The sequence below is a fragment of the Micromys minutus genome (assembly GCF_963924665.1).
Source record: "Micromys minutus genome assembly, chromosome: 1".
NCBI lineage: Eukaryota > Metazoa > Chordata > Mammalia > Rodentia > Muridae > Micromys > Micromys minutus.
The window spans coordinates 70,619,324-70,645,316 of record NC_137969.1 but is presented as its reverse complement, the minus strand read 5'-3'; the positions used below and the strand labels follow the sequence as shown (position 1 = coordinate 70,645,316).

The 25,993-nt window shown below is 42.9% G+C and overlaps 2 protein-coding genes across 2 annotated transcripts; one reads left to right on the top strand and one right to left on the bottom strand.

Annotated features, from left to right (window-relative positions):
- Positions 1 to 160: 160 nt before the first annotated feature.
- On the top strand, positions 161 to 3,499 carry CFAP126 (cilia and flagella associated protein 126; the record flags this gene model as incomplete). The annotated part of the gene is made up of 5 exons (XM_080923932.1): positions 161 to 187; positions 1,856 to 1,918; positions 2,087 to 2,167; positions 2,790 to 2,966; positions 3,290 to 3,499. 5 exons carry the CDS (start codon positions 161 to 163, stop codon positions 3,497 to 3,499), a joined length of 558 nt encoding a protein of 185 aa, XP_080780058.1.
- A 2,446-nt stretch (positions 3,500 to 5,945) lies between these two features.
- Positions 5,946 to 24,760, bottom strand: SDHC (succinate dehydrogenase complex subunit C). The gene is made up of 6 exons (XM_080925778.1): positions 24,723 to 24,760; positions 21,492 to 21,548; positions 20,219 to 20,320; positions 16,139 to 16,200; positions 12,835 to 12,998; positions 5,946 to 6,674 (listed from the first exon to the last, which is right to left on the bottom strand). The coding sequence occupies exons 1-6, from the start codon at positions 24,740 to 24,742 to the stop codon at positions 6,570 to 6,572; spliced, it is 510 nt and encodes a 169-aa protein (XP_080781904.1). The 5' UTR covers positions 24,743 to 24,760; the 3' UTR covers positions 5,946 to 6,569.
- Positions 24,761 to 25,993: the final 1,233 nt, after the last annotated feature.

Here is a 25,993-nt window from a genome sequence, read left to right as displayed (position 1 = left end):
GCCTCTATATTCTAAAAGGGAAATGAACCTAAGTTTCAGAGAGAAAGGGAGGGGGTAGTGTGAACCACAGAAGGTAGCCAACCAACCCTTGCTGACTGGGAGTTACTCCCAGAAGCCTGTCCTGCAGTTGCTAGGCAACAAGTGTAAACAGTACGGGATCATGGCCACTAACTACAGTGCCAACCAGGTAAGTTCTTGCTCTTCACCCCTTTACTTTTGATTTTACGTTCCAGATTCTACCCTTGACCCTACCCGCTTCCATCGGATTCTGGCTGGGTTGAGGTGGTGCTTTACCTCCTGGCTGGGAGGGCCCAGGAACAAGCAACAAGGACCTGTGTTAAACTTGTAGAACATAAGCCAGAAAGCAGTGGTTTTTATTTTTCAGGCCAGAGGTGAACATTTTAGGCTTTGTAAATCAAGTAACAAAGTCATACCTATTTACATGAAAGTGATCACTAATTTGTTTTTGAAAAATAGGTATGGAGATGCTCCCCATGGTTCAAGTTATCCTGGACTACATACTGAGTCCAAGGCTAGCCTGAGCCTCAAGAGAACCACCCACCTCAGAGATAGATAGATAGATAGATAGATAGATAGATAGATAGATAGATAGAAAGAGAGCGAGAGAGAGAGAGAGAGAGAGAGAGAGAGAGAATATAGGTAAGGTCTTTCTCGTACTACGTACCTCGCTTGGACTGGCCCACAAACTCAAAGCCCACCTACCTCACTCTGCTAAGTGTTAGGCTTACAGGTATGTGCCGTCTTGGCAAACTACCTTCTGTCAAAGCAACCCAAGTGGTTGTTTTATTTTCACAAATGAGTTGCTTTACAAATAAAAAACATTCTTGCCAGGAAGAAAGGAACAGAAGGATGGAACCCAGCCTCAAATAAATAATAGATAGATAAATGAAACAAGTTGCGTTTTCTGCCCTTGGCCACCCGAAAGCAGGTAGCCATATGCATTCGCTACCTAAGAGAGAGTCACAAACATAATTTTAAAGGTTTTAGCTGCTATGTGAAAATTAAAAATTAAACTTAGTAATGCACAGTAGAACACAATAAACCCCAAACATTAACATTTAATTGCATTTTTAAAAACAAAATAGTCCTGCCACCCCCACCACGTACACACCCATCTTATAAAGACTTATCTATTTCATGTATGTGGGTTCAGTGTTGTTGTCACTGTCATCAGACACACCAGAAGAGGTCATCAGATCTCATTGCAGATGGTTGTGAGCCACCATGGGGTTGCTGGGATTGGACTCAGGACCTCTGGGAGAGCAGTCAGTGCTCTAACCGCTGAGCCATCTCTCCAGCCCTTATACCAGCTCTTTAAAATCCAGTTTCCCCCACTAGTGCTGAAGATCAAATCCAGGGCTCTGCACACGCTAGATCAGCCTGTAACCCAGAGCTGCGCCCCCAGGACACATCTTAAGCAAAGAGATTATAATACTTTCTTAGCATACACAAGATCCTGGGTTCTTTTGCAGCGTGGGAAAGCCAGGTACAATCTCTTCTCACTTTGTATTTGCTTTCTTCTTTCTGATTTTAGGTTGACACACAAACTATTGGGTTTTGTCAGGGCATCTTCATACACAAGTCAGTGGACTGTTCTCAACTCTTCCCTCTTCCCCCTCTCTTTTCCAGCTGGTTCCTTTTCTTCTCTGCTTTAGTGCCTAGTTCAACTTTCCTTATACTCGGTAACCCTGGCTCCTACCTCCCTTAAGATTGCTTTCTCCCTATACACCCTGCCACAGTAAGACAGAATTCACATAAACTGTAGAGAACAGCGTCATCATCTCACAGGGAAACCTTTGAGCCTCACAGGAACCTCTCCTCTTTCTCTCCACAGTATGAAAAAGCTTACTTACCCAGGTACCTGCAGAATTGGTCTCCTGCCAAGCCAACAAAAGAGGTATTCTGGGCTCAGTGCCCCTCCAAGGGCAGTTTATGGTGACTGGCCTCACGCTCTCCCTGTCACCTAACTTCCTTAGCCTTGGAATGGCCCATGTGCTTCTCTCCCATGCTTTTACCCCAAGCCCCTCTTTCACCTCAGACACTTCTCTTCCCACCCCCACTACAGAGAATTGCTACCCATGAAGGTTATACTCAGATAATCGCCAACGATCAAGGCCATCTCTTGCCTTCAGTGCCCCGTTCCAAGGTGAGAGTCCCCACCTCCATCCAGACAAAAAAAGGGAGGAGCTATCTAAGTGTGGCAGCATACACCTTTAATCCCTGGGGGGAATTTAGTACTCAGTAGGCAGAGGCAGGAGGATCTCTGTGAGTTTGAGGCCAACCTGGTCTACATAGTGAATTCCAGAATAGCCAAGGACTATGGAGAGAGAGGCTGTCTCAAAACCAACAAAAGAGCCAATGCATAAAAGCAGGGCCACAGTCACATAGAAAAATCAAAGTCCAATCTGTGATGCCCCAACCCTCCATCCAACAGGAGAGAGCTGTGCTTAGCACATGGAAGTCCTGAAATTGATGAGTATATTAACATTTTCAGGTGACAATACTTATGCACAGAAGTCCTTTGTCACACTTAGCCTAAGAATGCAAAATTTTAAGTTGGAAGGAAAGGGGCTGAGAAACAGCTGAACTGAAGAAACTGAGGAAAAGCCTTCCTTTCACTCACTAACCACTGAGGGCCTTAGCCATCCTCTTAGATGTTTCCTTACTAAGCATTGGCAAAGCAACAGAATGGCCATGAAGCCAGCCAGCCCTGCCAAGCAGACACGTACCAGCCCAAAGACCTGGTGAGCAATCCCTTTTCCCCTTAGGCAAGTCCTTGGGGTTCCTTCATGGGCACCTGGCAAATGCCCCTGAAGATTCCACCTGCTCAGGTGAACTTGACCGCCCGCACAACTACGGCTGCTGACTCCCTCACCAAATGGATACACAGGAATCCTGACCTACTAAATGCCTGTAATGGGCTGCGTCCTGAAATTGTGGGCAAGGTAGCTTAACTTTCCTGCTTAACCCAAGCCCCCACTGTCTCTATTTCTTTTCAGTCTCAAAACTGCCTCAGCAAAGGGAGGGGACCTCTAACCAAATCTGTCTCATGCTGCCCAGTCAAGTCTGAAGGGACAAAATGAAGCCATCTTGTTCCCCACCTCTAACCCCAGTAGAAAAGAATTCCAAGGGGAGGTTAAATTTAACTGTTATTCAATCCCTGACCTCCTTCTGCCTGCTGTGGTGTATTAAGAAAGGGAGTTGGATTCTGAGGCTGACTGGGAACCATCTGGGCCTAATGAGAAATACGATCACCTTTTCCCAACAGCCCCAAGATCCTGACGGTCAGAAGAAACAGAAGAAATCTGCCACAAAGACTGTACAACAAGCACCAAATCCAACCATAATTCCCAGCTCCCCAGTTATCCAAGAAGACAACCCAGATGAACTTCAAAGTTCACACCCCTCTGCAGGTCACACTCCAGGTCACCAAACTCCAGCCAACTCTCCCAAGAACCCACCTCCGAGTCCCTGTTAGAGCGCCAAGCAGGTCCTAGTCTAGCTGAGATCCAGACAAGCAAAGCTGTGCATGACAAAGGCCATGCTGGGGTGACATTTTAGAGGCTGATTGATATAAGTAAGATCCTGTATTCAAAAATGTGGACTAAAGAAACGATGGTCCAGGAGTAAAGGCAAATTTGGGGAAATAAACACTTTTTTGTTAAATCTTTTACTGACCTGGGTTTTTTATTTATGACTGTCTTTTGTAATCCATAATTACAGAGAAGGCTGGGGAAGAGGGTACAGAAAAGGACAGTGAGTCTTAACAAGAATGTCAGTGACTCCCACAATGACCAAGAGGAAGCTGGTTTGCACCACACAAGGGCAAAATTCAGGGAACCAAACCTTGTACAGCCAATGTCTTCAAAATTACAAGTACAGTCGCTTAGTAGAGCATGTCAAACTTTTTTTTTAAACTTTTTTTTCAAATTCAGTTAACTTTATTTAGATTGAAAAATACTTCTTAAAACTGCATTTAGTGTCAAGATGATTGATTTGGCCTGGAGAGATGGCTCAGTAGTTAAGAGCACTGACTGCTCTTCCAGAGGTCCTGAGTTCAGTTCACAGCAACCATATGGTGACTCAACCAGATGCCCTCTTCTGGTATGTCTGGAGACAGCTTCAGTGTGCTCATTATAAATGAAATTAAATAAATCTTTTTAAAAAAATACTCATTTTTACTTTGGAGCTTATTCTTTAAGCAAATCATGGAGAATGGAAAGGGGAAAAAGTAGGTTATTTACAGAAGATATCTACATGTTTTAATATTTAAGAATATTCAGGTATTCAAAACACGATGGCATTTCAGAAGCAATTCTCTAAGCTTTAGTTCCATCTTGGGAGCCAAATAATATTTAAGTGTCTCATGTTGGCAATTTTATATTATAACACGTATCATTGACTTTATGTATATATACATGTAGGTGTGCCTCAAGCGTGTAGACAGAAACAACTTATGACACGTGGATTCTGGGGAATCAAACTTGGCTCCTCAGGCTTGGTGGCTTGAGCATGGACTCACTGAGCTATCCTGACAGACCAGTGAAGTAAAAAAATTTTGGTTATTAACCTTCCCTTTCCACTACCTCTGGTGGGTGGTGGGCTAGAAGGGAGGTTAAAGCATTTAAATACCCTTATTAAACAAGGTTTTAAAAACTGTAAGCCTACAGACCAGCTTGCAAATAGAAAAAATGAAGCCAGGTGATCTCCTTCCCTTCAATCACTGGATGGTTAAGAAGCCATCAGTAAAAATGTCCACATGAACACTGACCCTACTCAAAGGACAACCTGATTCCGGACAGCTGACTGACGCTGGAGGAACACAAGCTCCCAGCGTAGTCAGATGTGGTAGCATAGTCCTGTAATTCCAGCTACTTGGGAGGCTGAAGCAGATGCATCATCAGTACGAGGCTTGTCTGGGCCACTTTGGGTACTTGGTGAGGCCTGTCTCAGTGCTGGCCTAGCATGAATGGGACCCTAGGCTAAATTCCTAGCACAAGGCTTTTCGGGGCCTGTCTAGAGAAAAGTGGAAAGTGATCATTGCTTGAGGGCTGAGAGTGATGGCAACAAGTACTCGGGAGGCAGATGACAGGTCACATTAACTGGAGGGTAGTCTGGGCTAGAGTTCCAGGCCAGCTGGGGATACATGGTGAATCTTTTTCTCAATTGACCGGAGTTCATGTCATCATCTTGATTAATGGCCATTAAGCAGTAATTGTTCAGTACAGTGCTCTGACCAATCTCTTGTAGTGTTCTTCTGTTGGTGGGGACTGAACCACAGGCCTTGTGCATACTATCATGGAACCAAATCTCTAGTCCCAAGATGGAGCTCTTACTCTAGAGTTGGCGAAAATCTATCAAAACTGCACTCCTGGCTAGGGAACTTGTCCAGTGGTACAGTGCTTGCTAATGTGTACAAGGACCTGGCTTTGACCCCTAGCACCACAAACAAAGCACTCCTGCTAAGGATTCAGGGTTTCAGTACGGGTGAAGTAGAAAGTTTTCCCATTATATATATTTTATAGAATTCTGGCACCCCCCAACCCTGCCCTGCTTTTAAAAGATTCTTTACTTCTTCGCCCCCCAATCTATCTATCTATAGCACCTCCACTGGTGCTAGGCATCTGTAACCAACAATCTGCTGAAGTACACAGCCAGTCATCCACAGGATTGGATGTGACTCTGTAAAACTTCAACATCTCTCAGCATGCTTAACTGCCTTCTTACTCTTCATTTCTCCATCAAAATTTCTTGACTACTTGGATATGATTACCTCAATTTCTTTCCCAGTGGTCAGTTGTTGGGCAAACTATTTTTCTCTTGGGAAATATCATACTGGAGTGTGTAAATGTCCACAATCCAAAGGAAGGGGCAGAAATTAGACCCTTTCTACCAACTGTCACTTTACTTCAAAGAGTCAAACATAAAATGAGTAGTACTTTAATAATTGTTTCCAAAGAAAGACGGTACATGAATTTAGAATAGAAAATATGACGTTAAAGGTATATTTTCCTAGAAATGAAAAATAGAACAGAAACTTAATACATTTTTTTAATCTTCCTTATAAATCAAAAGCTGTGTACCTTTTCCCCAAGCATGAGCTTCCAGGACCCAAGTTGCTCTTTATCTCCTTCTAGCTGGGCAGGGCAATCCCCTCCACCTCCACCTCTCTTCTCTCAGTCACACTGTGTGGGTGCTAAAGGCCCTGAGCTGACCAATGAACAGAAGTGTCCTTTAAGCCAGCAGCCCACAGCCAGTGGCACTCAGGGCAGCTACAGACCTGGCATTGTTTCCACTGTCTCAGCAAGAAGCAGCTGAAAGCTGACCCTCAGCACAAATCAGAGTCAAATGTGGAGAGGGAGTGAGGGCTTCTAGACCCAGGGAAAACGACCTTTTCCTATTACGTTCCTCTACTGTGCTCTAAGGGGATCGGAAGCACGTGGCATCTAAACAAATCAGGAGAACCTTGGTGGCTGGGGGAAAGAGTGATAAACAGGAATATAAATCAGTATGATAATGTACAGGCTGGTGCTGGAAAGTCCAACCCTTCACATGGCTGCCAGCCCAACAGAAGACAACACAGAAAGAACCAAGACCGCCATTCCAGACATCTGGACCTGGGGCATCGCCAGGCCTTTTCCTAGGTCCCACATCTGTAAAAAAAAAAAAAAAAAAAGGTGAAAGTTTTTATTTTTATTTTCCGCAATTAGAATCCCAGTCACACTTACAACTCTTGTCTCAGAGTGTTCTACCTACTGGATGGGTACCTCCCTTTTTTGGGGTTCCAGAGACAAGCACCATAACCCTATGCCCCAGTTTCATGTTTCTGAAAATTGCAATATGGTACCTACTACCCACTCCCCAGTGATCGAAAATCAAGTCCTCTCTTGTGGTAGTGATGGGTGAATGTCCTCCAGAATGCCAAAGGCCCTCCACACAAAAACTTCCAGACTGTGCAGATAAAATCTCCTCTCCCCACATGACAACACATCTAGATCAGTGTTTCTGGAAAGATATTCCTCACAAATGTTTTGTTTTCTGAGATAGAATCTTGTTATATGGGGTTGGGGGATTTAACAGGCTGGTGCTGGGAAGTCCAACCCTTCACATGGCTGCCAGCCCAACACCTGCCAAGCAAGTCTGAGGCCTTGAGTTCAGTTCTCAGCGGGGGATGGGGAATCTTGTTATATGATGCAGATTAGCATATATTTCATCATGTATCCCAGGATGAACTCAATTCAAGTCTTAAGACCCCCCCTGCCTAAATTTCCTAAGTGCCAGGATTACAGTGTTCATCATATCTGGACCAAACATATTTCTGCATCATGTAGGACGTTGTATGGATATAGTTAAAGTTCTGTGGCTATAACTGCAAGATTCTTAAGTAATTTACTAACGCAGCCTGGGAATCTCCAAAAGGGAATATGTGTGCACAGTAGAGTAATTCACCACAGAACTCATCTTTAGTGAGATTGTCCTTGAGGTCTGATACACTGGAGAATATTTCTGGGACCTAGTACTAATTCCCTCCCTCCTCTTTGAAGACAGGATCTCAAGGATCCCAGGCAGGTTTTGAACTCATTGTGCAGCCAAGAAAATCCTTGAACTTCTGATCCTCCTGCCAGAATTCTTTCTGAGTTCTGGGATACTCTGCTCATGCGGTACCTGGGATCAAACCCAGGGTTTACAAGTGCCAGGCAAGTACTCTACCAGCTGAGCTACATCTCCCTCTAAGAACTCTGTCTGTCTGTTTTTTGAAACGGGGTTTTTCTGTGTAGTATTCTAAAACATGCGTTGTAGACCAGGCTGGCTTTGAACTCAAAGAGATCTACCTGCCTCTGCCATCCAAGTGCAGAGACTAAAGGTATATGCCACCACTCCTAACTTTTTTGTTTGTAATGATTTTTAAAAAAAGATTTATTTATGTATGAGTACATTGTATCTATCTTCAGACACACCAGAAGAGGGCATCCATCCGATCTCATTACAGATGGTTGTGAGCCACCATGTAGTGGCCGGGAATTGAACTTAGGACCTCTGGAAGAGCAGTCAGTGCTCTTAACCACTAAGCCATCTCTCCAGTCCTTGTAATGATTTTTCTATTTTATATGCATTGGTGTTTTACTTGTATGTATGTTTGAGGATGTCAGGTTCACTGGAACTAGAGTTACAGTTTTAAGCTGCCACATGGGTGCTGAGACTTGAACCAGTGATCTTAACGGTATTCAGCTGTTTGCTTTGAGACAGGGTTTCCCTATGTAGCTCCACCTGTCCTGAAACATGCTTTGTAGACCAGGCTGGCCTCAAACTCACAGAGATTCTCCTGCTTCTGCCTCCTGAGTACTGGGAAGGTATGCACCACCACCCCAAGCAGAATCTAACTTGCCATATTTTTCTTTTTCTTTGCTTTTCATCCTTTCCCATCCAGTACTGCACTATATTGACCCAGGATACACTCAAATTCCTAGGCTCATGAGATCATCCCATCTCAGGTTCATAAACAGCCAGGACTTCAGGCATTTATTAACCATGCTTAGCTCGAAACCTTTTTTCACTACAATCCCACTTAAAAACATCCTCTAAATTGGAGCCTAGTAGGAATGTATTTATACATTTATGAAACATTAAAAAATATTTACTATTACTAGTACACGCTATGCTATGTATTTTCTCTTCTATTAAATTTCCTTCTTTTCAGTTTGTTTGTTTGTTTGATTCAATCTAATAAGTGGACTGTCTACCCACTGGGTCAAAGGGCACATTTTTTAAAACACTAAGAACGGAGTGGGAGGTGTGCTTGTATATACCAAGTTGTAAAAACTTACCTTGTATGTACCTACCAAGCTAACCTCCAGCACTGAAAGCAGAACAAGCCAAACACTAGACTGTCACACTCTCTAAGGACATGCATACTCAAGGGCAGTTCTCACCTTTTGGGTTGTGACCCCTTTGGAGTTGCATCTCATATATCCTCTATACCAGACATTATATTATGAGTCATAACACTAGCAAAATTAAAGTTATGAAGTAGCAGCAAAAACAGTATTATGGGTGGGGGTTGGAGGAACTGTACTAAAGGGCTGCAGCATTAGAAGGTTGACAACCACAACTTTAGGGCAAAAAGCACTGTTCAGGTTTTGTACTTATTATACACAGTGGCCTCAACGTATGTTAACGCATGAACCTCCACAATCTAACTAGAAAACTGGCTGAATTAGGAATCACGGCAGAGAAATTTGGGGAGAACCCAGAAAAAGAAAAAAATCAAGAAACCCTCCCTAGTCTCTACCCAGATGACATGAAGTGTTAGGTGGATTGCACGAAGAGCTCCTTTGCTTGGTGCTTCTGAGACACGGAGTCCTGTTGGGTAGCAGTGACAGGAGAAACCTCCAAAGGGAGGTCAAAGGCCCTACCTCCGGCACTTGGGAGGCCGAGACAGATGAATCTCCGTGAATCTGAAGCCAGCCTGGTCTACAGAGTGAGTTCCAGGACAGTTAAAGTTACAAAAGAACCCCAGTCTCAGTGGATGGGAGAGGGAGGTCTTGGTGGGGGGAGACCCTACATCTTCTTTATAACCAACCACACCATTTTCCTTTACCCTATAAACCTTCCAGCCAGGCAACTGCTAAGAATACAATTTCATTAAAACCTGACCTACACCCAGAGCTAGTGCTTGTCAGAAGAAAAATAAAAACAGAGTCAGTGCTTAAGGAAAGTTTTTAGGTGCCTTAATTTATCTCCACGGAGATTACCTTAACAGGGGAACCCTGGCAAAAAGCCCAAGTTCTAAGATTGCCAAATGACCCCCAAGTCCAATTCTGGAAAGACAAAACTAACAGAAAGAAGTGCCTGGCTGAGCCAGGATGTCAGGCCTTTAGCTGGTTCTCTTTCTGGAGCTTTTGTTCTGTGGAGTCAACAGCCTTTAATAAAACTGCCTTTTCTCTCCACTGTCTCCCTCAGGAACCAGAGTCACTTCAAATCACACTGAACACTGCTCTGGGGAACACTTGATAAATACACTTAATTTAATAGATCATTTAGCTCTTTTTCCCCCTCACTCAACTGTCTATTGGACCATACTGGAATCTAGAGAATGTCTGTCTCTAAGGCTGGCTCTGATGCAGAGGCTATAAAAGGTCAAAAAGGCAGAAGCATCCAACCAACATTTTGCCTGGGTTCAGAAATAATGGAGGACCAGAAAAAATACACTTTAGTTACTTCTTGAAGAAGGATACAAGACTAGTGGGTCACAAATATGAATTCTTAAGATACTCTGACACCAAGGCAGGTTTGCCTAAGCTTGAATTCCTTTTGAGCTGGTGCTGGAGAGATGCTTTGGTGGTTGGGAGCACTGGCTGACTCCTGGCACCCATGTGGTGGCCTACCACCATTTCTAACCCAATTCCAGGGGATCTACCCTCCTCTTCTAGCCTGTGTGTACCAAGCACATATACAATATACTAACACACATGCAATCAAAACACTCAGTGTACATAAAATAAAAATAGGTACTGAAAGAAGAGAGCTGGGTGTATTGGTCTAAATTAACTACAGAATTCCAAGGGCAGAAGCAGGAGAATTAGGAGTTCAAGGTCGGCCTTCTACATTCAGTCAGTTTGAGGCCAAGCCTCCAATGAAAAACTGTCTAAAAAAAGAGAGGAAAAAAAAAAAAAAAAAAAAAAAAAACCCAAAATCCAGGATATCAGAATTTGTTTTGTTTTGAGACTGAGTTTCTCATAGCCCCGCCTGTGAGACCACAGACAGCCTTAAACTCAACCCTGTTCAGAGCTGACTTTCATTTGCTGCTGTTGTCGCTGCTCTTGTTGTATGTGTTTAAGACAGAGTTTCGGATCTGAAATTTGCTATGTAGACCAGTCTGACTTTGAAATCAGAGATTTGCCTGCCTCTGTCTTTGAGAGTTTGGGTCCAAATTATGTGGCAGCATGCTGTCTCCCCAACACTCCACTTAATATGTGATGCCGGGATAGGTCCCAAGGCCTAGCACATGTACTGTTAGGATCAACGTAAGAGGCAGCATGAACAGTTTTCAGGTGACTACCATGTTTCTGACTCCTAGGCAAGACTGGAGGCCAGCAATGTAATGGCAGCTACTAAGGGGGCAAGGCAGGAAGACAGGTTACAGAGTGAGGACCGGCAAGCCTGGGCAATACTGTAAAGCCCCGTCTGAAATACAACAGCAATGTAGGTGTGTTTAAAGCCAGCCTTGGGTACACTGCAAACTTAAGGTCAACCTACGATTTATGAGCTCCTGTCTCAAATAGCACCCACAATTCCAGCAATTGGCAACTGAGTTAGAGGCATGAGAATAAGAATTCCAAGGTCATGCTTGTCTAAATAGTGAATTTGAAGCCAATCTTGACGACATGAGACCTTTTTTCGGGGGAGAGGAATGCGGGGGCTGAAGAGATAGCTCAGTGTTAAGAGCACAGAGAATCCAGGTGAGCTTCCCAGCACACAAGGTGGCTCATAGCCACATCTTCTGACTTCCACAGGTACTAAGTATATACAGGGTGCACACACAGACAGACAGACAACATATTCAAATATGAAATAAAAATGTAAAGTGGTAAAAAGTTTTAAAAGGACAGGAGATACAACTCTATGGTACATGTCGTACAGTACCTGTCTAACACACAAGGTCCTGGTTCAATTTCCAGAGCCACACTGACAAACCATAACAACCAACACCCACCCTAGGGTCTTTGGCACCTAGTCTGTTCTTGTTCTCAGTCTTTCCAGTTACTTATTAATACAGTCAAAGAAGGGAAAACAAGTTCGCACTGAGTCTGATCAGACTTGTCACTCGGGGTAGAAAAGACTGTCACACTGAAAGCAGTAGCTGCTTACCTAGCTCACAATGAAATTCCCACTGTGAAGAATCATGCTTGACAAATAACAGGCACCAGCTCACATCAACTACTCGGTATGTCTTCTTTACCAGCCCCAGTCTTGGGGGTCTAATGATATCCCTCTTCAAAGTGGGAAAGTTCATTCTAATTCCTTTCAGACTGACCTAACACACACTCATAAAGAAATGCAGGAGAAACCAACCTAGTTTAGCTTTCTCCAAAATGACTTCAGTAAGACCCAGTACAATTAGCCTTAAGAATGAATGGTACTAGAGGGCTGGAGAGATGGCTCAGCGTTAAGAGTACTGACTGCTCTTCCAGAGGTCCTGAGTTCAGTTCCCAGCAACCACATGGTGGCTCACAACCATCTGTGATGGGATCTGATGCCTTCTTTTGGTGTGTCTGAAGACAGTGACAGTGCACTCACATACATGAAATAAATAAATCATAAAAAAAAAAAAAAAGAATGGTACTTGAGGGCTGGCAAGATGGCTCAGGAAAAGGCAGGAGTCAGGCTTGACAACCTGATTTCAATGCCCAGGATCACTGACACACACACACACACACAGAGAGAGAGATTAAAAAAATAAATTAAAACAGATAGTCAAATAAGGTTAGGCTATATGTGGTCACTCATGCTTATAATTTCAGCACCTGGGATGCAGAGTCAGGATCACAATCCCAAATTCAAGGCCATCCTGGTCTATATAGAATTTTTCAGGCCCTCAAGGCTACGCAGTGAGACTCTGTCTCAGCAAGCAAAGACTAGCTCTAAGGTTAGAGGCATAGCTCAAAGGTACAGCATGGGTAAGGCCACAGTTCAGTGACCCTAGCATCAAAAACAGTGAGATGGGAGGGTAGGAAAGGGTAAAAGAACACTACGCTTAGAAACAAGGGAGAGTACCCTCCCAGCCCTCCCGCTCTCTACCTACAAGTAACTTACCAAGTGTCGGACCCCATTCAGTGAGTGGTACATGAGAGGGAGGACAAGCACAAACTTAGCTGCGTGGATCACTGCTGGCCCCAAACACAGGGACTTCACAAACATCAAATACGACTCAAAGTTCCCAGGAAGCAGCAGTGCCGACAGGCCAAAAAGAGAGACCCCTGAGAGAGAACATATAGCTATCAGTTACAGAGAATGGAATGTATTAAACTGGGTTCTATGATTGCTCTTGACACCTCATATAATCTTAAACCACTTTGAAATAAGAGAAAATTTGGGCTGGGGAAGTAGTTCACTTGCCAAAAGATGTAAGTCCTGGGTTTGAAATCTAGTGCCATATAAAACCATGCATGGGAGACAAGAGAGGGGACTCAGCAGTTATGGGTGCACACTGATGTTGTAGAAAATATAAGTCTGGTCCCCAAAATCCACACTGAGTAGCTCAGACCACCTGTAACTCCCACTCCCGGGGAACCCCATACCTCCAGCCTTCGAGAGGACCTGTGTTGACGTGCACATACCCTACAGATCTATACACCACATTACAAATAAGAACAAAAACACACTTTATAAAACATGTAGGCTCAGAAGTTAAGTACCAGTTTCACTTCCAGAGGACCTGAGGCTCATTTTCCAACACCCAAGTGGTATTAATGTTCATACCACCTGTAACTCCATCTCTAAGGGAGCCAATGCCGTCTTCTGGTTAGTTCAGGAACTAGGCATGCACATGGTATATAGATATACACACAGGCAAAATACTTATAAATATAAAAATAAAAATAATTAACAGAACAAAACATATACGGTTATAGATGCCATCATCCCAGCACATGGGGAAAGAGGGAGGAGGATCTGAAGTTCAGTTCTGCTGGGTGTGGTGAGCAGGCCTTGGATTCCAGCACTCAGGAGGCAGAGGCAGGCCAATTTCTGTAAGTTTGAGGCCAGTCTAGTCTACATAGTGAGTTCCAGAACTACACAGTACACTTCAAGGGACCCTGCCTCCATAGGCATCTATACATTTGGCACACACACACACACACACACACACACACACACATACACACAAAGAAGTCTTCAAAGAAATAGAGAAGTTTAAACTCATGTTCAGATTTTGTATCTCATGTTACAGTGAGAGGACCTGATGATTTGGCTCAGTAGCAGAGTGCTTGCCTAGCATGGATGTGGTTCTGGGCATTCACTCTCCAGCACCAGAAAAAAAGTTTATAGTGGAGGGCAAGTTACTAGGACTCTGATGATAATATGAGGTTGCAGAATGAGGCACTATTCCCCCCTTTTAGTACCCCTCACAACTAAAATTAAAAACAAACCTTACATGACAGCCCAGAAGCCACCTCACTGTTCTATCAGAATCAGGAAGACTGCAAAGTCTGAGCTCAGCCTGGACTCTGTGAGTCCCAAGCTAGTCATGTAAAAAACACCTAAAAAATTAATCTAAGATTTCCTAAGTCTCCCTCTGGTATCCCATATTTCAGGGGAACACCCCTTCTGACCCCTCTTAGAACCTGGGCGCCAGAGAAGCAAAACAATGACAGCAGCCGAGGCTGCTGCACTGAATCCCAGAGAATGCTGGTGGTGCCTTTGCTTGGCTGCCTGGACCAGCCCTTCAGGCTCTTGTCTGTGAAGTGTTATGCAGGGCTGTGTGATTGTCAGTAAATGTTCTGCCACTCCTCACAGCTGCCAAAAACTTTTCTAGAAAGCCCTGCAATAAAAATGAAACATCTAGAAGAACCCTGGGAAAGTGATCCAAGAGACCATCAAAACCTAGGTTGGAAGCAGCCTGTTATCTTTTTCTCCATGTTGTTACACTAATCACTGTGATATGTTCAGATATGTGGCAGCTCATCTGCTTCCTCGAAATCTTCCCCAGGCCCAGGAGTAAGCACGCACTGGCGATCAGTAAAGTACCTGTCAGCATGCCCTCTTCTGGTGACCATTTCCTCACGCATTTCCATTGGGAATACAGACACCAAAACAAGGCACTCACAATGTGCAAAGGGCAGAGGACAAGATGTTAAACTATGAATGAGCAGACATTTTCTGAGATGTCAAAGATTAACTAATCACTAATATAAACGACAATCACCACAGCCCATATCAGAAGTATATGCAGCCAATTAAGTTCTCCATCTTAAGGAGGTATCACGAGTGAAAAGAATGATGATCTAGGAAATTTCAAAGGAAAAAGCAACTCTGTTTATGTAAACCAGGCTGGCCTCCACCTCATGGAGGAGATTGGTCTGTCTTTGCCTACTGAGTGCTGGGATTAAAGGATGTACTACCAGGTTGGAGAGATGGCTCAGCAGTTGAAAGCACTGACAGCTTTCCCAAAGGACCTGAGTTCAATTCCCAGCACCCACATGGCAGCTCACAACCACAACTGCCTGTATCTCCAGTTCTAGGGGATCTGACACTCGCATGAATACAAGCAGGAAGAACCACTGATGTACATAAAATAAAAACAAGGGGTTGGGGATTTAGCTCAGTGGTAGAGCGCCTGCCTAGCAAGCTCAAGGCCTTGGGTTCGGTCCTCAGCTCTGAAGAAAAAAAAAAGAAAAAAAAAAAAAAGAAAAGACAAAATAAAATAAAAACAAATAATTAAAAAAAAAAAAAAAAGAGCATATACTACCATGACTATCTGAGAATTCTTGATGCTTTGTTTTTTTTTTTTTTTTTTTTTTTTTTTAACAGAATAAAGGCTACATGGTCTTGTTTTTTGTTGTTGTTTTCTTTTTTAATACTTTTAGATTTGTTTGTATTGTGTTTTGTGTGTATGGGGTTGTAATTGCATATATGTATGTGTACCAACTGTGTGCCTGGGGTCCATGGAAGCCAGAATTAAAGATGGTTGTGAGATTCCCTAGGAACCAAACCAAATTTAGTCCTCTATGAGAGTAGCAAGTGTTACTGAAGTTAGTAAAAACATAGGGATTCAACTGATTGTTAAAGGAATGAATTAATGAAATGCTTAAAGGGAACCAGGCAGTGGTGGCCCATGCCTTTAGTCCCAGCACTTGGGAGACAAAGGCAGATGAATCTCTGTGAGTTTGGGAACAGGTTGATCTACAGAGAAGAGGACATATAGAAAGACTCTGTCACAAACTAATTAAAACCAAAAGTAGAAAGAAAGAAAAAGTAAAGCTTTAAGGACTCACATTCATTTTAATCGTGTTACTGAGGTGCAGAGGAGGCAGGGAGAGGAGTCGGAGTAACAGTTCTTCAAAGACATGTGTGTGCATGCGTGTGCATGTCCATATGTGAATACAATATACATACATACCTCCACTCAAGGCCACACCAGAGCCACGGTGGCAAATGGACATTACCATAGGAACAGACCACCTACAAAGAGACACGAAAAGACAATTTTAACATGGAAAGGATGACAAAGCTTTTCTAGTTTTGTTTCTGTTTTGTTTTTAGAATAACACAGTTTAAAAACAAATATCAAAAACAAAAATCAAGGAAAAAAAAAACCCAGCTGCGGCTGGAGAAACGGCTTCATGGTAAGAGCACTTGCAGAAGACCTCAGTTAGGTTCCTAGCAACTGTACAGTGGCTCACAACCATCTGTCACGGCAGTTCCAGGGATCTGACACTTGTTCTCACCTCTGAGAGAACAGGTGCACATTTGGCGTATACAAATACATGCAGGTAAAACACTCACACACATAAAATAAACTCTAAAAACCAGAAAACCTGACCTAACTTTCATATTCTTATTTTCACTTTCTAATTTGAAAGTAAAAAAATTGGCTCAGTACACAGCTCAGAGATGGCCTTGTTCACTCCACTGCAGAAAAACAAGAAAAATTATTTATTTTTTAAAGTACTTTTTTAAAGTATCTCAAAGCCAGGCAGTAGTGGTACACACCATTAATCCTAGCACTTGGGAGATGGGCAGGAGGATCTCTGAGTTCCAGGATATCCAGAGCTACACAGAAAAACTGTATCTCAACAAATGAAACAAAGTAAATAAATAAATACACAAACAAATAAATAAAAATAAAATATCTCTTGGGCTGCAGAAACTGTTCAGCAGTTAAGAATACTTGCTTCTCTTGCAAAGGCCACAGGCTGGGTTCTAAGCACCCATGACATAGCTCCAAACAATCTGTAACCAGCTCCAGGGGATCTAATGCCTTCTCTGGCTTCTGTGGGCAGAGGGCATGTAAGTGGTATACATATATACACATGCAAACAAAACACTTATACATGTAAAATAAAAAGAAATTCTTTCAAAAGTTATCCCTGACTTTACCAAACCAAATATCTGCTACTGTTAAGAACAGAAAACAAATACTATGACTAAACCATTAAGCTTCTGTAAGAGCAGAAAACTCTGTGTAATAGAAACACCACAATTCAAAATCCTTTCACCAGGTTCCCCATATGAGTATTAATTAGAGAGTATACAACTAGAAAGCAATCATGATGGTTATGGTGACTCATGCCTGTAACAGACAGATAGACAAAGAGACAGACAGACAGACAGATCTTAAGAGTTCAAGGCCAGTCTGGACCAAATAGGGACCTGTTTCAGAAAACAAAGGAACAGAAAAAGTATGATGTTGGTTACTTCAGACATCTTTTCTTGACATATTATTTGGGAAATAGCTCCATGTTTCCTGCCATATCTTTCTTTCTTCTTTCTTCCTTCTTTCCTTCCTTCCTTCCTTCCTTCTTTTTCTTTCTTTCCTTTTTTTATGCAAACTTCCATAAATGGACCTAATGTCATTTTCCTCAAATGAATTGTGAAGGAAGGCCAAGCTTATTTGGGATTTTCTCCATCACTGTTGAAGTGGAAACTTGTAGTTCTTTGGAGAGTTAGTTATGTCAAATGTGGGTATGCTAGAGCTCACGGGTGAAAGGATGTCCTGTAAAGCAGACACGGGTGAAAGGACACTTGATGAAGGAGTGTAAATATGACCCCACAGACAGCGGGGGATGAGCACTGAGCCTTGGTTTGGTTTGCTCTGCCTCGCTATTCTTTGCTAACAACATGCACATATTGGTTCACCTTTTGTAGCGTCGTTAAGCTCAACTTGTAAAACTCGGACACTGAGAGAAACTCGCTCAAGAACTTCTCATAAGGTTCCTGCAACAGCTTGCCCCTTCTGTGGCTTTGCCTTAGGCTAGTTGACAAGCTGGTGGTTTCTTCAGGATTGAACTACAGCTGCCTGGTGTCTGCCTGCCTAGAGGACTGGCCTGCAGCTGCTGGACCATGTTTGGTGTCTGCTATGGGACTGAACTGCTGCCTAAGAAGGTCAACCTTGCCCCCTTAACGAACAGGTCCACTTCCCCCATATCCTAGTAACTTTTCTCTTCCACTACCTCTGCTGGGTAGTGGACTAGAAGAGAAGCTGAACCCTTATTAAAAGTAGGTTGCAAAAAATGTATGCCTATATATTATGATCCTACCCCTCCCCAAGCCATCTCTCTCTCTCCCCCTCATTTTTTGAGACAGGGTCTCACCATTCATCTTTTAAAAGATTTCACTATAGAATACTAAGATTGCTTATTAACCTCCTTCTGTTAGGGTACGATGTTCAGTTTCTGCAATTAAAATTATTTCTGGAATCTGAGCTGGAAGAAAAATCCCAAAGGGTTGTGGTATTTGTGGAGGTGGCTTTAAAAAATGGCCAGTGTCCCCTGGCTGAAACCCAAGCAAAGAGGGTAGCAAGGCTCAAAATGCTTTGCTCAGCTAGTGTTTACTTATCTACTTAATTTTTAAAAAGATCTGCAGAGATTTTCTTTTTCTTTCTTTTTTTTTTTTTAGGGGTTTTCTTAGAAGACATAAATAAAAGCAGCTAGCACTTCTATTTTTGAAAATAAGAGATGAAAGGATATGTATGTATAAATACATACATGTATAAATACATACACACGTAAGTGGGGGAGGTGATCACAAACAGCTCTATCCAAGGAGAGGACCTACAGTTAATGTGCTCACAGCAATGAGCACATCTAGCATCCCAACGCTGCTGCCATACTGAAGAACTCTGTGTAGCCACAGCCACAATTTGAGCATCAGAATAAACAGTGACTGCAAAAGAGTGTAGCTTTTATGCAAACGAGGACCTGTAATTTCAGTATTTGAAAGGTAGGAGGAGAATAAAAATTCAAGGCCATCTTCAGCTACATACTGAATCTGAAGCTACACAAGGCCCTGTCTAAAGCACTGATAAACAGACAAGTAAGGCACAAAGCTGTAAGTAGCTTCCAGAAGCTAGAAAGTACAGATTTTCCTACAGCCAAGGGAAAAGAATGCAGCCTCTGTTAATGTGTTTAATTATTTTGAAATATATCATTTATTAATTTAATGTTCTATGATACACAAAATGCAGGTCAGAGTTGAACCCTGGGGGTTTAGTTCTCTCCTTCCACCAGAGGATCAAACTTAAGTCATCCTGCTTAGTGGTAAGAACCTCAATCTACTGAGCCATCTTCTCAGCCTGATAACTTAGCTTAATGTTAGGAACCATTTCTCTGACAGAAGTGTAAAAGTATATATTTGCACATTTTTCTTATAGCTCAGGCTGGCCTTAAATTTGCTATTTAACTGAGGAGGATCCTCCTGCCTCAGCACCCCAAGTGCTATGATTACAGGTACGCACACACATGCCTCCGTAGTCAGCCTTAAGCATCTGTTTTCCCCCCGAGACAGAGTTTCTGTGCACTGCCCTGGCTGTCCTGAAACTTACTCTGTAGACCAGACTTGCCCGAAATCACAGAGATCTGCCTGCCTCTGCCTCCAAGTGCTGGGATTAAAGGCATATGTCACCACCCTGCCTACAAACAATGATTTTTAAGATCAAACACTCTGGCACAATACTACAATGTTGTAAGATCTTGATACTTATATCCTGAGGAATCACAGTAGAAAAGTACTAAAAGTCATTGTTTTTCATAATTAATTTCCATTAGGCTTCTTTAAGAGTAGAAGACACTACAATTTAAAAAAAAAAAAAAAAAAAAAAAAAACACCATAGACTCAAATCTGAGCAAAAGTGCCACAGACAGCATTCAGTGCTGTGTAGTATGGTGGTAACGTACAACAAAGTGTGTGTTGTGTACTCAGGACCCAGGCTGCACGGAAGTCATGCAACATAACACAGGCAAGCAATAGGGGAAAGCCTCAGACACTCATGACCTGCTCGCTTTTCAATTATGTTTTTGGCAGCTGTACATTCAGAAATCTTTTACTTGTTGCCAGCTTTTTCAAGACTCATATCAAACAACCCGGATGCTAATGTACGCAACACCATCTAACTGGCCAGCCCACTGCTCCCATGCACTGTGCTCCCAGTATTTCAAAATCATCAGGACAACTCCAGACCATCTGGCTCCAGGGCCCTTACCTGTAGATAGTCAAATGGGGAGAGAGAGGACGATTTGAACTCATGTTCTTATTCCAGAACCGCGCCATCTCTTCCTTAGCTGAGGTTCCCAAAGGAGCAGCACTAAAATAAAACAAAAGGTTCAAAAAGGACTAAAGTACAGATTCTACACAGCAAAAAGTATACTTTAAAGTTTTATTTTATTTTTAGTTATGTGCATATGTATGTCTATGTACGTGTATCTTAGTGCAGAGGCCTGAAGAGGGTGTTGGATCCCCTGGAGTGACAGCAGTTGTTAGCTACCTAGCATGGGTGCTAGGAACTGATTTGGGTCCTCTGCAAAAACAGTACATGCTCTTACGCTGTGCTCTCTAGCCACCTAAAATGTCTTTTTTTAAAAAGGTATTGTTGGATCTGCAAGACTGCTCTGTGAGTCAAACCAACTCTCGTATGATAACTTCTGACCACCAACTGCATACCCATGAGCCCCACCAACATACATTAATCAACTGTGTATCAGTTAAGCAACTGTGTATCAGTTAATTTACTGAATTTAATGATTATGCTGTATAACTATACTGTTACATAAGCAAACAATGTTAATAACCAATGAATCTGGATGAAATGTGCATAGTGCCATAATCAGCAGTGAGTGTCTAAAAGCAGCACCAGAGGCTTACAGAAGAGCACTTAAGATCAACAGCATGCTGCACAACTCCAAGACTTACCTCAGAAAACAGAACAATAAAACCAACATAAAAAACCAAAAACGCATGTGGGGCCCAGTGGCCAGTGCCTTCAGTCCCAGCCCTTGGGGGCAGAGGAAGGTGGATTTCTATGAGTTTGAGGCCAGCCTGGTTTACACAGCAAGTTCCAAGACAACCAGGGGTACAAACCCAAAGAACAACAGCAACAACAACAATAATCAACCAAACCAAAAACTTCCGTTCTTATAGATTTTTCTGAAAGTATAAGGCATATATTTCCAAGATAAAAAGACCTTTTAAAAATTTGTTGAAGGCAATTGTTGATGTCAACAACTAGCAATTAAATAGTAGAAAAAAATATATTTAAGAACTAAGTCCTGAAACTACTTGGAATTAAGGGCTTGTTTGTCTGTTTTGATAGAGGGTTTTACTATGTAAACTATGTAAACTATGTTCTGGAATTCCTTATATAGACCAGGCTGGCCTCAAACTGCCAGAGATCTACCTGGCACCACCACACCTGGTCTGCTACTGCCTTTTCATGAGGAAAAAAATGTTAATAACTATTCCTAGACTTTGAAACTTACTTTCTGATACAAAGCTGAGAATTAAGGTGGGCTCGGAGGCAATGACGGCCGACGTGTCTGCAGGAGATTCAAGAATACAAGGTTAGAAATCAACACCAGCACCAACCTCCCCTCTTTTGTACTAGATTATTGTTGTTGTTAATTATATTTTTATCCTGTGAGACAGGGTTCTCTGTGAAGCTCTGGCTTTCCTGGAACTCTGAAGGAACCAGGCATTACTTGATACATGGACATACATGCAAGCAAAACATCTATACACGTGACAAAAATTAATTTAAAATAATTTAGATTACATCTTATTTTGTATGTGATGGTGTATGCCACAACACACAACCACTTGAGGGGAGTTGGTTCTCTCCTTCCACCATGTAGATTCTGCGGATCAAATTTAGGTAAATCTCAAGAGGCAAGACAGAGGAAAACTGCTGTAAATTCAAGGACATCCTGGTCTAAACAGCAATTTCCAGACTAGCCAGGGCTATATTCAATGCCTTGTCCAAAAAGCCAAAAAGGAAAATGAAACACACACACACACACACACACACACCCTTTAAATTTTAGTCAACATGTCCAAAGCATTTAGGAAAGTGGCCACAGTGAAATTCTGGAAGGGAAAACACTTACCTATGTTAATTCTATGTAACTAGTTATTCACTATGTGCAAGACATTGTAAAGCTAGAAGAACTCGTTAGGATCTAAGAAGCTGAGACTGGTGGCAGTGGCACACATTTAATTCCAGCTCTTGGTGACAGAGGCAGGAGGATCTCTCTGAGTTTAAGGCCAGCCTGATGTATAGAGCGAGTTCCAGGACATCCAGGGCTACACAGAGAAACAACAGAACAAAAGATTCAACCAGACAGGTTCATGATACTAGATACACAATCATTTCCAGGGCCTTATACACCACTCTAGCACACTAGAGAGCACCATTATTAGAAGGGGAAAAACCCAACCAGCCCTTCTTCAGCTCTCTCCCTTCCCTTTGAGGCGAGAGGTGAATGCAGACATTGTGTACCCAAGGCTCTCAGAAAGAGGTGGGAACAAATCTCTTTAAATCGACTGAATTGTCTCTGAAGTTGCAGGGCACACATTCCTCACACCAAGCTAGCCCGTCACTCAGCTACCCAGCAAGAGTTTGCAGATGTGGGTTGGAATCTATCGCATGCTCTGTCTGCTACATTGTTTCCCAAATACCAGTGCAAGCTTTGCACAAGGCCCCTACAGAAATAAGCTGAACAAACTTGACAACCTTGTTTGAAATAAGAAAAGTAGTTATCTACCCTTGCCTTCCATGTGAAACCAGAAACTCTGAAAAGATTCTCTACACTGGGAATGGAGAGTAAGCTAGGAGCCAGTGAGATGGTTCGAAGAGAAAAGGCACTAGCCACCATGTGGGGCAACCTGAGTTGGACCCTTGGGATTCACAATTGTCCTCTAACCCCTACACACAAGCCATGGCATATGTGCAGCCACCTACACCCATACTAAAGAGAAGTGAAAAAATTATAAAGCTTATAGTTAGAAGCAAGAGTTTGTTTTGAAACAGCATCACACTCCTCAGCCCAGGCTGGCTTCAGTCTTACTGCAACACTCCTGTCTCAGTCTCCTAAGTCTGAGATGAACGGTGTGAGCCTCCACAAGCAGCTGATTAAGTCATTTATGTGAAATGGTGTGGCATTTACATACGCTCTGTGCACACTCTCCTATGCTTCCAGTAATTTCAGAACTCTTTATGATCCCTATTACAATGTAAATGTCCCTTGGGTTATACTCTATGGCTTAAGGTAAGGGGTGGGAGGAGCTACTTATGTGCATGCAATCCGTACACTAAAATAAGAAACAGTTACTTGTAGATACAACCAATCGCAAGCCTACATGAGGACAGACGAAGGACAGACGGTGAAGCAAACAATTCTGAGCGCTGGGCTGACAGAACATTTGAGTGACAGAAGGTGACAGCGAGGCATACCTACTCACATGGACTCAGTGTAGTGCTGGGCAGGTAGCACACTCAAACTGCTTTTTGTAATTTGCTTTTCAAATATTTTTCGATCTGAGACTGGCTAGATCCAAGAAGAACCCAAAGATGAAGACTCTACACACTAATTCCTGAAACTTCTAAAATCCATGTCTAGAACCAATATGATCATTTTAAGCGAAATGTGAGTCATTGACTCAATATGCCCTAAAGGTCACCAATATGTTTTACATCACAGAATTTGAAAGCATTCAACTATGGTCAAAATTAGAAAAGATGCAGCTCTGGAAAACTGATCCTGTCCTAAGGCTATCAGGATGCAAAGCAAGATAAAAATGAAGGATTAAGATAACCAATCCAAACTCCCAAAGACTCACTTTTACAAGGAAAAACTAAACAGAATCCCTCTATTTTTATACTGTGTGACAGAAGTGGAAAGGGAAATGAAAACATATTTGGGAGAATCAGGGTCTGGAATCTCAACAGCACTGAAACTAACTTTCCATAACAAATAATTTCCAAAAATAGGACTGGCACGAAACTGTGCTGGGATTTGTACCAGAAATGTCACTAGCCCTTACAACAATAGAGGCTCTGGGAACCATACCTAATGAGTGAAAAGTTCAGAACAAAAGAAAATCTAAGCTATTTCTCTGGACAGAAAATTGACACTTTAGAGATAGGCGGTGAGACCCACCCCATCGCCCCACTTAAAACAAAATTAAAACAAAACAAAGTGGATTTCCTGGACAGCATTAAAAGACCTACTGTAGGTACTATTATTGATCTTGGCATTGGATGGATGCATTAGGAAGCGCGACACTCCACAGGTTGCCAGCAGCAGATCTGCGAGGAGTTAAACGCACAGACTCTAAGGAGCCCCTCCCCTACAGGCCCTAAATCCCCCCCAAAATTGTTGGCCTAGGGACCCGCTGATTTCGAAGTTACAGCAGGTTTTTTGAGGCTCGGACCTGGGTGGGGCCACAAGAGCAGTTTGCGAAGAGGCTTTAGACGTGGGCGAAGCAGAAACAATGACAGCCGCGCCACTTGGCCACACACAGTGACCTCTAAGCCCTCCCGAGCCTCTCGGCAGGGGGAAAGAGGGGATGCTAAGATCCCAGGAGCGCAGCCTGCACACCCACAGGTCCTTTCCCTATCCCCGCACGGTACACGCCGCGGTCACTCCCTGAGAGACCAATTCAGGATCCCCAAGGGTCGCGGGCACGGACTCCCAGTCCCAGGCTAAAGTCACCTCAGCAAGAGCGCAGCCATCTTGAGTTCCGGCCTGGACGGAAGTGACGCAACGCCCCGCCCCCGTGTAGCCCTCCCTTTGGCGGGGTGGGGGAGCTGTCATGTGACACCAGGATTTTTAGGCTGGAACCTCCTCCGGGATCATCAGTTCAGATGGTGCTTTTTTTGTTTTGCTTTGTTTTGTTTTTCGTTTACTTGTTTTTTTTTTTTTTTTTTTTTTTGGTCTCTTCGGTTTTCCTTTCTCACGTCAGTTCCTAGCGTCGTTTGTCAAAGTTTTGACATAATCGCCAAGTGGTTAAAGTTAGTGCATTTACCTGTCTGAGTGTTTATTTTGTAGGGCTCGCTCTACCAGAGAGCGGCTTCGCCAGTTTATTCCCTGAGGATTTCAGAGGCCCACTTCAACCCCCTCCTTCCAAGTTGTCCTACGGAAAAAGCTACTTTGGCTTTCCTCTGAACTTGGTGCCTCCTCATGGTTCTTCAGCTCTATAGAGATGTTAGGCAAGCACTGTACCTTTAAGCCATATATATCCCCAGCAAGATAAGCACACTGTACCCCAATTTGGGCAGTAGGGAGTGTAAGAGGGACTTCCACTATCACATCCTTTCTGACTACCTCCTTTAGGCCTAGCAATTCCACCAAACTCCCACTGGCCAAAGACAATGTTCTTTTGTTTCTTCTTCAGCGATGTGTGGGTGACACCCACAGTCACAAGAACCTAGGGGCATGGAGGAGAACCCACTTTGATTTATATATACTGTATATCCACGGTTTTCAGGAATCCAAGTACAGAAATCGGTTGCAGAGTGCTCTCAACCAAGAAAAGATAGTGAACAGGAGAGAAAGAAATGAAATAGAATGTCAAAGTTCCTGACCCTGGGCGTTGAGGGGTGGCAAGGCAGAAGGAAAAAGAATAAAGGGGGCAGCCCAGAGCAACTCTTATTCTGTAGCAAATGTCTTTTGATTGTATTAATTAATATTCAGATTCCATTTATATTTAGCACTCTCCTGCCTTTTTTCCTTTCAGGATTTAAATAGCACAAATTCGCCTTTTCCCCCTCATCAAATGAATAATATTATTTTGCATTTCTGTAATGCTAGACAAAGAAAGCACTTTGTAGACTTTCTGGACTAAAAGGGACCTAAGGGGTTCTCTCGTCCAACCCCTCTATGCAGTACAAGAATCTCTTTTGCAGCATTTCTTAATCTTCAAGATGGGTGTAACACAATTCAGTGCCGGCTGCCTTAAAAAGTAAGTTTCCTGCTAGGAGCAG